The 12,397-nt window shown below is 44.8% G+C and overlaps 1 protein-coding gene across 1 annotated transcript; it reads left to right on the top strand.

Annotated features, from left to right (window-relative positions):
- Window positions 1-4,546: 4,546 nt before the first annotated feature.
- LOC106812540 (zinc finger protein 569-like) lies at window positions 4,547-12,269 on the top strand (the record flags this gene model as incomplete). The annotated part of the gene is made up of 6 exons (XM_014816435.1): window positions 4,547-4,703; window positions 7,875-7,960; window positions 8,189-8,247; window positions 8,748-8,831; window positions 11,757-12,092; window positions 12,178-12,269. Coding segments are annotated over 6 exons (795 nt in total), but the record flags the coding sequence as incomplete, so codon positions are not given.
- Between the last annotated feature and the right edge of the window lie 128 nt (window positions 12,270-12,397).

Raw genomic sequence — 12,397 nt, 5'->3', positions numbered from 1 at the left:
TGCGTGTGATATTTGTTTATTATTCATGTTCTAAAATTAAGTTTGTATGAAAGTGCACTTTCAAACTCACACAGCGGCAAAAGCCATATGCATGTGACACATGTGACTACAGGTCGCCTCGAGCTAATCCCAGTCCTTAAGACACACATGCGTTCCTCACACGAGAGAGATAACCTATGCGTGTGATACGTGTGATTATAGCTGCTTTCAAAATGTCTTGCCTCAAAGCGACACAAACGCACTCATGCAGGCGAGAAACCGTATGTGTGTGATATTTGTTCATATTCATATTCTCACTTGAGTCGTCTGAAGGAGCACTTTCGAACTCACGTTTGGGTGAAAGCCCTATGCATGTGACAAATGCGAGTACAAATGTACGTCCATCCTCTGCTCTTCAGGCACACAAGCGAACTCACCCCAGGAGTGAAACCCTACAAGTGTGACACATGTGACTACAGGTGCAGCTCAACTATCCAATCTTAAGACACACAAGCGAATTCACACAGGAGAGAAACGCCTATGCGTGTGATACATGTGACTACAGGTGCCGTCACCTATCCAGTCTTAAGACACACATACGAATCAACACAGAGAGAAGCCCTATGCATGTGATACGTGTGACTACAGATGCTCTGAAGTGCTAAACTCAAGCTACACAAACGCACTCATAACAGGAAGAAAAAACCCTACGTGTGTGACATTTGTTCATATTCATATTCTCACTTGAGTATATGAAGGTGCACTTTCGAACTCACTCAGAGAGAAAAGCCCTATGCATGTGACAAATGCGAGTACAAATGTACGTCATCCAATAATCTCAAGAGACACAAGCGCAGGCATAGCAGGCGAAAAGCGTTATGCTGTGAACACATGTGACTACAGGTGCGTTACAATCTATCCAATCTTAAGACACACAAGGGAACTCACACAGGAGAGAAACCCTTTGCATGTGATACGTGTGATTATAGATGCTCTAGTATGGCTCACCTCAAGGAACACAATGCGCATTCACAAGGCAGGCGAAAAGCCTTATGCCTGTGACACATGTGACTACAGGTGCGCTCAACTATCCAATCTTTAAGACACACATGCGAACTCACACAGGAGAGAGAAACCCTATGTGTGTGATACGTGTGATTATAGATGCTCTAGTATGGACCAAGCTCAGGAACACAAGCGCATTCAACACAGGCAAAACTGAGGCTTTCAGATTTGAAAAGTACAAGAAGGACTAACTAATGACTCCCCTAGAACACCATAGGGGGACTTTTCACGCTCCATAATCACACACCTTAAGAGGCATGATGGAGAGCTCCATTAAAAAATCACACCCTAATGAGGCATGATGGAGAGCTCCACTAAAAATCACACCCTTAAAAGCTGCCATTGTTTTAAGATACGACGAAGGGTGTATGAAACTGCATTCTCATTGGCTACTGAACAAGAGTTGGGCTAGAATAGATACTCCAGTCAGGGCTCCGCGATCCATTGCAACTCTGTGGACAGGGAAAACTAGCCTCAAGACCACGCGCGTGACGCGGCGGCTTTTTGATGTACACGAATCGATCGATCGCGTACTATATATACGCCTGCGTAGCAGCGCGCGCAATACACAACAACACACACACTTGCAGCGTCGCAAATAAACGCACAACTACTGGCCCAACGTCTGACAAATCTCAAACAGTGAACTAAGCCGTGTCTAATATTGTAAAGCAAACTATATTACAATGGTATTAAATAAACGGTACTGTTAGTAGCTGTTGGACTGTAAAATGAAATTTGTACATTCCTAAGCCCCCCTAAAATTTTCTCTCACGGATTTAGACGTTTTCACAAAATCGACCCTGGGACTGTGAAATCCGCGGATTTCCGCGATCCGCGAAGATTCTCATCCCTGTAAAATGGAGCGCTATTTCAACCATAATACACAGACATTTGGTGCGCGATTTCAACCACTTTTATGAGGCGCGAATGATGCGCGCACCATGGCCACAATTTATGGTGGGCGCGTGGAGCGCGAGCGCGATCGCGCCCCTTAAAAATGAAAGCCTGTCTAAGACAGACAACACAATACATGTACACGCGACCACAACGATGCACTAGAACCATGCAGTTACTTTAAGTCGAAAAAAATTTGACTTCCACAGAAGTGGAAATCCGCATAAGTCGAAGCTTTTCCTCCAGTCCTGTTGGATTCGACTTAGGCGAGGTCGATTGTATCATACATTACAGTATTTTTTAGCTCATCTGACGTAGTCAGATGCAGCTTGTAGAATCGCATGAGCGTGCGTCCGGCCGTCCGTCCGTCCGTCAACAGTTGGGCACAAATCTAAACGGCTCGACGTACGGATTCGAAAGCCGGGACGTAGGGGGGGGGGAATCCGAAAACCGAGTCGGGATGTCGATAGCTGGGGTCAAATGTCAAAGGTCAAGAGGTCTAAAAGAAGGGGGAACATTCCCTCCTTAACTTAAGGTATAGGGAGGAAATGCAGAATTGCGGCACAAAATCTAAACGGTCGACTAGGCTCTTGGATAGTCGGTGTAATAGCATCAATGGTAGGAAAACCATCACTGCCGAAATTGGAGGTCACAGGTCAAGGTCAATGGGGCACAGGGCAGATTTTAGACATTTTCTGAGGACATGGTCTGACGTAGCGATTGAAAAACTTTTTTGTTTCAGCGGTGGTGACGACTACCATTTTTATGGCTTTATTGAAAGGACCATGAAATGTGGCTTTCCACTGACACGTGTGAAGAGTAAGTGTCTGATACCTTTTGACGCTCAAGAGGAGGGTTAAACATGGAATTCCTGAACTGCCTCATGATGTCACAGTGTTCTGATATTCATAGCACATCCATAATCTGGAAACGCCATATAATTCTCGATAGCGCAAACGGCTACAGGCACAGGATACGCTCAAAGGTCCTTGAATCGAATCCCTCAGATTTTTTATTATTTACCTGTTTTCTGTATTTTTCTATCTTTTATCCATTTAACTATTTCTTTCCAATTAAGGAAAATATTTACATGATTTATTTACAACAATTTCATAACACAAAATAATTTTTACAACAATTATTAAAAAAAAATAAATAGGGTTAGGGTTAAGGTTAGGGTCACAATGCACCATAAAACAGGAGTTTCAGGCACGCGATTTGTATCAACCAATGGGATTTGGGAGGTATGCAGAATGCAGAAGGTTACTGAAATGATGTGTACGCACTGCGTATTCTGCATATTCTGCGCCTAACAAAAGTGTCACTACGCACGACTTAAATGTTACGTTTATAACTGTAGCAACAGACCTCAGATGAGCCCAGACGCTCTGCGGCTCTTGTTTATAATAGGCCTACAATATTCTAAAACCTATGTAACACTATTGTAAATGCTTATGTTTTGTATAGCTTAGATTTACTGTCTCGAAGCTGTAAAGTAACCAAAATAAATACACAAAAATGAAATAACGTGTCATTTCGTGAATTTGTGCAAATTTCATTAAATTGAAAAAAATAACAATTTTTTTTGATAATCGATTATTATTTTGCATAATAATACATTGACTTTCGATTATAATCGATCACCGGGACATCACTACCAGTCTGTATGTGTTTCGTGTGTGTTTTATTGTCGGATTTGTTTAGCGTTATTACGTAGCAGTGTTTTTACGGATGCCTCTCTTCCAACAACAATTGCCTATACATACATGAGAATTTTCCACAGATCCACGGATTTCTACTAGTTTAATTATTTTTTCAAGCAGAATGAGAAATTGCCTAATTCGTTTAGATCTGTTGAGAACGAAGTGGGCGGGGGTTAGGTTGAGGTTATGCCCATAGCAAATGAATCTGACTTCATCTCTTTATGAGGCAGGGGAAGTTATCCGGGGTCATATATTTCTGTCCGCAGGACGACCGAGAGAGGAACTTGCATCAGGGAGGAAAGTAAGAGAGGAAACTGCATCGAGGAGGAAAGTGAGTGATCTCGATCACCGCCCGCTCGATGGAACCTTCTCCTCTTCCTTCTCTGAAACCGTACGTGTGTGACACGTGCGGGTACCGATGCTCCCAGAGTCAGCAGTTGAAGGAGCACGTGCGCACGCGACACGGGAGAAAACCGTACGCGTGCGATGTATGCGAAGTTAGCAGGAGTTCTCAGCTGGCGAGTCTCCAGATCCACGCGCGCACGCACACGGGAGAGAAACCGTACGCGCGCGACATATGCGGCTCCGCCTACACTACCTCCAGCGACTTCAAGAAGCACTTTCTCACGCACACGCGCCAGAAACCGTATGCGTGTGACGTGTGCGAGTACAGGAGTTCTCGGCTGGCGAATCTCCAGAGCCACGCGCGCACGCACGCGGGAGAAAAACCGTACACGTGCGACATACGCGGCTCCGCCTACACCTGCTCCAGGAACCTCAAGAAGCACTTTCTCACGCACACGGGCGAGAAACCTTACGCGTGTGACGCGTGCGGGTACAGGACTTGCGCCCACTACAGAAGCCTGAAGACTCACATGCGAACGCACACGAGAGAGAAACCGTACGCGTGCGATGTATGTGAGTACAGGTGTTCGCAGCCGGCGAGTCTCAAGAGACACGCGCGCACGCACACGGGAGAGAAACCGTACGCGTGCGATATATGCGGCTCTGCCTACACCTGCTCCAGGACCCTCAAGAAGCACTTTCTCACGCACACGGGCGAGAAACCTTAGGCGTGTGATATTTGATCTTTCAGGTTCGTATCCTCGAGCGAGCTCTCGAAACACAAGCGCACGCAGTCGCACTGAAGAAAGCTCATGTACAAGCAATCGGGAGTGATGTGATGGACGGGTCTTTGGGTTAAACAGCTAATTCGTCAGACGTTAAACATGTGGATACGGATTACGGATGCACTCTCTCCAGTAGACGCCAGAGACGTTCATGCTCATACAAGAGAGAAAATCCTGGAAGCCCCTCAAACAGTTCTCCCCCTCCTTTTCCTCTCCTCTCCCTCTCTCGCTCTCCCTCCTTCCCTCCCTTCCTCCGTTCCTCCCTTCCGCGCTCACTCCCTTCCTCTCTACTCCTGCTTACCAGTGAGCACGGGAGTGTAGTGGTGGATGTCATTCACCACCAGCCCCTCTAACAGCTCTCCCTTTCCTCTCCTCCTCTCCCTCTCCTCTCTCTCTCTCCCTCTCCCTCTGTCTCTCTCTCTCTCCCTCTCTCCCTCCCTTCCTCGCTCCCGCACTCCCTCCCTTCCTCTCTACTCCTGCTTACCAGTGAGAACGTGAGTGTAGTTGTGGATGTCATTCAACCCCAGCCCCTGTAACAGTTTTCCCAGCTGCTCTAGCACTCTCTATGCCGGTCGAGTTTGGTTCTATTTTGTTTTGTTTTCCGATCCGCATCAGTTCGTCGCATTTGTAGGTAGTGGCATCTCCTGGCGGTCGCGCTGCTGCGTGGTACTGTCGACAGCGCCCTCTTGCTGTGTTCTGCACAAATATAAAATTGCCAAAGCGTAACTTTGCCAGGGAGCAGCACAAGTCGCACGGTGCCATGGCAGCGCCCAGTTTGCTTATTATTGCTGTCTTCAAAATCTCATAAATCAATGTGTACATCTAATAAGAATAATCTGTAGTGATGTAATATTCTTTTGCAATAAGCATAATAATATAATACTATCATATTCTACACCATCAATGGCTACTGTTTCAGTCTTAATTTGCACCCTGTGGAAGGCCGAAGAAGTTTATTTAATGAGTCTACGCGCTATTTGCTCCCCAATCGTGCAAATTTCACTTTCTTTGATATCTTGTAATTTTTCGAGTAATATTTAAAATTAAATGTATGCGTTTTTAATTTTTATAAACTTTCTCAATAAGTCAATTAGTCAGTTCTTTAACTTCTTGTTGTTTGTGCACAGCGGCGTGCGTGCGGTGTTCTCATGTGTTGCAGAGGAGCATTTTAACGGCATTTACAGGAAATTATCGGCAATAATAGGCGAAAGAGAGGAGAGAAACATTAAGACTTTGGTAGTAAATACATTTCGTGTTTATTTAGCATTATTTTTGTTATTGAGACGCCTCAAGTGCCTGTGGATAGAAGTATGATAAGCACACTTAATTGTTGGCAATGCAGTCATCAAAATAGGAGACCTCTTATCAGAGTTTGGATAACTGCAATGGGATAAGAAATATAATATCATATGGGTTATATATCTATGAATATTAAAAGCGATAAATAAAACTGTTATATCTTGTTATATCTTCTATCTATGACGTCCCCGCTAATGCGCCGTTCGAATTGTTTATTATAGCGCTCGTTAGATGGCGCGCACGACAATACAAATGGCCTCACCCGTTGTGGAAATATAGTTTCACAACTTCGAAGGAACTGTGCCGAAGAAGAAGGCAAAGTTAATACAATTGATAGCTCTGCAATGCGGTCATATCGTCAACAACGACATCAAAAATTTAATTTGCTCTCTGTATCTGATATTCACTGATTTTACAATTACTGACGAAGACTGTACGTTGCCACGGTCCCTTGTAAATGTTGATGGGCGATAATTTTAACAACGTTTATTTAAACAATGTTACATGTTAATCGTACATCTGTTTCAAAACACTAATTGAAATATGACATATTTTGTTTTCGTATTTACAAGATCACGTATGAAATAAAATGTTCTGTAGCAGTTTATTGGCACCTAGAATCCATGAAAATGCGTTACTGTATCCCCCGCGATGAAGTCGGCGGGGATACTATGGTTTCATGTCTGTCCAGCCACCGCTGCCGCAGGGACTTTCCCTTCCACTCTATAACTCCACCCTTAATTGACCTAGCATGACAAAACTTGGTATACTTACACACCTTGGGGAGAAGGTGTGTCGCATACCAAAACCAGGTCACTGCGACCTTTATTTGACCTTGACGTTGACCTTGATCATATTTTCCTTCCGTTCTATAACTCGGCCCCCTAATTGACCTAGCGCGAGCAAACTTTGTATACTTGCACATCTTTGGGGGAAGGTGTGTCGCATACCAAACCAGGTCACTGCAACCTTTATTTGACCTTGACCTTGAAATTGTTTTGTTTTTTTCCACTTTATAACTCGGCCCTTAATTGACGTAGCGCAACCAGACTTGGTATACTTACACATCTGAGGCAGATGAGCTGTGTAACAAACCTTTGTCTTTGTGACTTATTTCACTTTACCTAACTTGTACATCCTTACGGAGATATTTCATTCATACTAGATCACGGGGGATACATGTAGTTGGCGACAACTGCCATTTCTAGTTTTATAGCATATTCCTAAACGAAATTCAAGGCCATATTTCCCCCAAAACCCCATCAGTGCCAGCGGGACTCCAATAGGACATAGGTGTCACGGTGCCCAACGACTGAGGTCGATTATCACCATAATACTTGTAGGAAATGTCAGCTTGCATAGGTGGGCAGTTGATGTTGGCGTGCTCATGTGGATTAATGAACTAATATTCTTAGGAGATGGTCCAAATCATAGCAAATCTCCATCGTATTGATATAGACAACCGTGTTCACAGTAAGAATGTCTGAAGCTGAAGGAAGTTGGTGATTGATGTTGATTTTTTTCCCCGCAGGAAGTCGAACGACAGACGGGAGAACCTGCGTGGGGGAAGAAACTGCTTAGCCTCCCACCCGTGTGATGGAGTCTTCCCACTTAGATGTGCTGTCTGCAGGAGGAGAGAAACCATACGCGTGTGATACATGTGGACACAGATTCGCACTAGAGAAGCATCTGCAGACCCACATGCTCATTCACACAGGAGAGACACCCTATGCGTGTGATATTTGTTTATATTCATGTTCTAAATTAAGTTGTATGAAAGTGCACTTTCAAACTCACACAGGCGAAAAGCCATATGCATGTGACACATGTGACTACAGGTGCGCTCAGCTATCCAGTCTTAAGACACACATGCGTTCTCACACGAGAGAGAAACCCTATGCGTGTGATACGTGTGATTATAGCTGCTTTCAAATGTCTTGCCTCAAGCGACACAAACGCACTCATGCAGGCGAGAAACCGTATGTGTGTGATATTTGTTCATATTCATATTCTCACTTGAGTCGTCTGAAGGAGCACTTTCGAACTCACTTGGGTGAAAAGCCCTATGCATGTGACAAATGCGAGTACAAATGTACGTCATCCTCTGCTCTTCAGGCACACAAGCGAACTCACCCAGGAGTGAAACCCTACAAGTGTGACACATGTGACTACAGGTGCACTCAACTATCCAATCTTAAGACACACAAGCGAATTCACACAGGAGAGACGCCTACTGCGTGTGATACATGTGACTACAGTCCGTCACCTATCCAGTCTTAAGACACACATACGACTCAACACAGGAGAGAAGCCCATAGGCAGGTGATACGTGTGACTACAGATGCTCTGAAGTGGCTAAACTCAAGCTAACAAACGCACTCATACAGGAGAGAAACCCTACGTGTGTGACATTTGTTCATATTCATATTCTCACTTGAGTCATATGAAGGTGCACTTTCGAACTCACTCAGGAGAAAAGCCCTATGCATGTGACAAAGCGAGTACAAATGTACGTCATCCAATAATCTCAAGAGACACAAGCGCAGGCATACAGGCGAAAAGCCTTATGCATGTGACACATGTGACTACAGGTGCGTTCAACTATCCAATCTTAAGACACACAAGGAACTCACACAGGAGAGAAACCCTTTGCATGTGATACGTGTGATTATAGATCCTCTAGTATGGCTCACCTCAAGGAACCCAAGCGCATTCACACAGGCGAAAAGCCTTATGCATGTGACACATGTGACTACAGGTGCGCTCAACTATCCAATCTTTAAGACACACATTGCGACTCACACAGGAGAGAAACCCTATGTGTGTGAATACGTGTGATTATAGATGCTCTAGTATGACTCAACTCAAGGAACACAAGCGCATTCACACAGGCGAAAACTGAGGCTTTCAGATTTGAAAAGTACAAGAGGACTACTAATGACTCCCCCTAGAACACCATGAGGGGACTTTTCACGCTCCATAATCACACCTTAAGAGGCATGATGGAGAGCCCATTAAAAAATCACACCCTTAAAGAGCATGATGGAGAGCTCCACTAAAAATCACACGCCTAAAAGGTCTGCCATGTTTTAAGATCGACGAGAGGTGTATGAAACTGCAATTCTCATGTGCTACTGAAACAATGCGTTGGGCTAGAATAGATACTCCAGTCAGGGCTCGCGATCCATTGCAACTCTGTGGACAGGGAAAACTAGCCTCAAGACACGCGTGACGCGGCGGCTTTTGATGTACACGATCGATCGATCGCGTACTATATATACGGCCTGCGTAGCACGCGCGCATACACAACCACACACACCTTGCAGCGTCAAATAAACGCACACACTGGCCAACGTCTGACAATCTCAAAACAGTGAACTAAGGCCGTGTCTATATTGTAAAGCGAAACTAATATTACAATGGTATTAAATAAAGGTACTGTTAGTAGGCTGTTGGACTGTAAAATGAAAATTTGTACATTTCTAACCCCCTAAAATTTCTCTTCAACGGATTTAGACGCTTTACACAAAATCGACCCTGAGACTGTGAAATCCGCGATTTCCGCGGATCCGCGGAAGATTCTCATCCCCTGTAAAATGGAGCGCTATTTCAACATAATCACAGACATTTGGTGCGCGATTTCAACCACTTTTTATGAGCGCGATGATGCGCGCACCATGGCACAATTTATGTGGTGCGCGGTGGAGCGCGAGCGCGAATCGCGCCCCTTAAAAATAAAGCTCAAGACAGACAACACAAATACATTGTACACGCGACCACAACGATGCACTAGAACCATGGCAGTTACTTTAAGTTCGAAAAAAATTTGACTTCCACAGAAGTGGAAATCCGCATAAGTCGAAGCTTTTCCTCCATCTGTTGGATTTCGACTTAGGCGAGGTCGATTGTATCATACATTACAGTATTTTTTAGCTCATCTGACGTAGTCAGATGCAGCTTGTAGAATCGCATGAGCGTGCGTCCGGCGTGCTCCGTCCGTCAACAGTTGGGCACAAATCTAAACGGCTCGACGTACGGATTCGAAAGCCGGGACGTAGGGGGGGGATCCGAAAACGAGTCGGGATGTCGAAGCTGGGGTCAAATGTCAAAGGTCAAAAGGTCTAAAAGAAGGGGGAACATTCCTCCTTAACTTAAGGTATAGGAGGAAAGCAGAATTGCGCACCAATCTAAAACGGCTGTCGACTAGGCTCTTGATAGTCGGTGTATAGCATCATGGTAGAAAAGCCATCACTGCCGAAATTGGAGGTCACAGGTCAAAGGTCAATGGGGCACAGGGCAGATTTTTAGACATTTTCTGAGGACATGGTCTGACGTAGCGATTGAAAACTTTTTTGTTTCAGCGGTGGTGACCTACCATTTTTATGGCTTTAATTGAAAGGACGATGAAATGTGCTTTCACTGACGTGTGAAGAGTAAGTGTCTGATAACCTTTTGACCCTCAAGAGGAGGGTTAAACATGGATTCCTGAACTGCCTCAATGAGTACAGTGTTCTGATATTCATAGCACATCCATAATCTGGAAACCCAATATTCTTCGATAGCCAAACGGCTACAGCACAGGATTACGGCTCAAAGGTCCTGGATCGAATCCCATCAGATTTTTTAATTATTTACCTGTTTTCTGTATTTTTCTATCTTTATCCATTTAACTATTTCTTTCCAATTAAGGAAAATATTTACGTGATTTATTTACCACAATTTTATAACAACAAATAATTTTTACAACAATTAATTAAAAAAAAAATAGGGTTAGGGTTAAGGTTAGGGTCACAATGCACCATAAAACAGGAGTTTCAGGCACGCGATTTGTATCAACCAATGGGATTTGGGAGGTATGGCGAATGCAGAAGGTTACTGAAATGATGTGTACGCAACTGGCGTATTGGCATATCTGCGCCTAACAAAAGTGTCACTACGCACACTTAAATGTTACGTTTATAACTGTAAGCAACAGACCTCAGATGAGCCCAGACGCTCTGCGGCTCTTGTTTATAATAGCCTACAATATTTAAAACTATGTAAACACTATTGTAAATGCTTATGTTTTGTATAGCTTAGATTTACTGTCTCGAAGCTGTAAAGTAAACCAAAATAAATACACAAAATGAAATACGTGTCATTTCGTGAATTTGTGCAAATTTCATTAAATTGAAAAAAATAAAACAATTTTTTTGATAATCGATTATTATTTTGCATAATAATACATTGACTTTCGATTATAATCGATCACCGGGACATCACTACCAGTCTGTATGTGTTTCGTGTGTGTTTTATTGTCGGATTTGTTTAGCGTTATTACGTAGCAGTGTTTTTACGGATGCCTCTCTTCCAACAACAATTGCCTATACATACATGAGAATTTTCCCACAGATCCACGGATTTCTACTAGTTTAATTATTTTTCAAGCAGAATGAGAAATTGCCTAATTCGTTTAGATCTGTTGAGAACGAAAGTGGGCGGGGTTAGGTTGAGGTTATGCCCATAGCAAATGAATCTGACTTCATCTCTTTATGAGGCAGGGGAAGTTATCCGGGGTCTATATTTTCTGTCCGCAGGACGACCGAGAGAGGAACTTGCATCAGGGAGGAAAGTAAGAGAGGAAACTGCATCGAGGAGGAAAGTGAGTGATCTCGATCACCGCCCGCTCGATGGAACCTTCTGCCTCTTCTTCTCTGAAACCGTACGTGTGTGACACGTGCGGGTACCGATGCTCCCAGAGTCAGCAGTTGAAGGAGCACGTGCGCACGCACACGGGAGAGAAACCGTACGCGTGCGATGTATGCGAGTACAGGAGTTCTCAGCTGGCGAGTCTCCAGATCCACGCGCGCACGCACACGGGAGAGAAACCGTACGCGCGCGACATATGCGGCTCCGCCTACACTACCTCCAGCGACTTCAAGAAGCACTTTCTCACGCACACGCGCCCAGAAACCGTATGCGTGTTGACGTGTGCGAGTACAGGAGTTCTCGGCTGGCGAATCTCCAGAGCCACGCGCGCCACGCACAGCGGGAGAAAAACCGTACACGTGCGACATACGCGCTCCGCCTACACCTGCTCCAGGAACCTCAAGAAGCACTTTCTCACGCACACGGGCGAGAAACCTTACGCGTGTGACGCGTGCGGGTACAGGACTTGCGCCCACTACAGAAGCCTGAAGACTCACATGCGAACGCACACGGAGAGAAACGTACGCGTGCGATGTATGTGAGTACACGGTGTTCGCAGCCGGCCGAGTCTCAAGAGACACGCGCGCCAGACGCACACGGAGAGAGAACCGTACGCGTGCGATATATGCGGCTCTG

This window comes from Priapulus caudatus, unplaced genomic scaffold (genome assembly GCF_000485595.1).
Source record: "Priapulus caudatus unplaced genomic scaffold, Priapulus_caudatus-5.0.1 Scaffold659, whole genome shotgun sequence".
Classification (NCBI taxonomy): Eukaryota; Metazoa; Priapulida; class Priapulimorpha; order Priapulimorphida; family Priapulidae; genus Priapulus; species Priapulus caudatus.
This window is presented reverse-complemented; position numbering and strand designations above follow the sequence as displayed.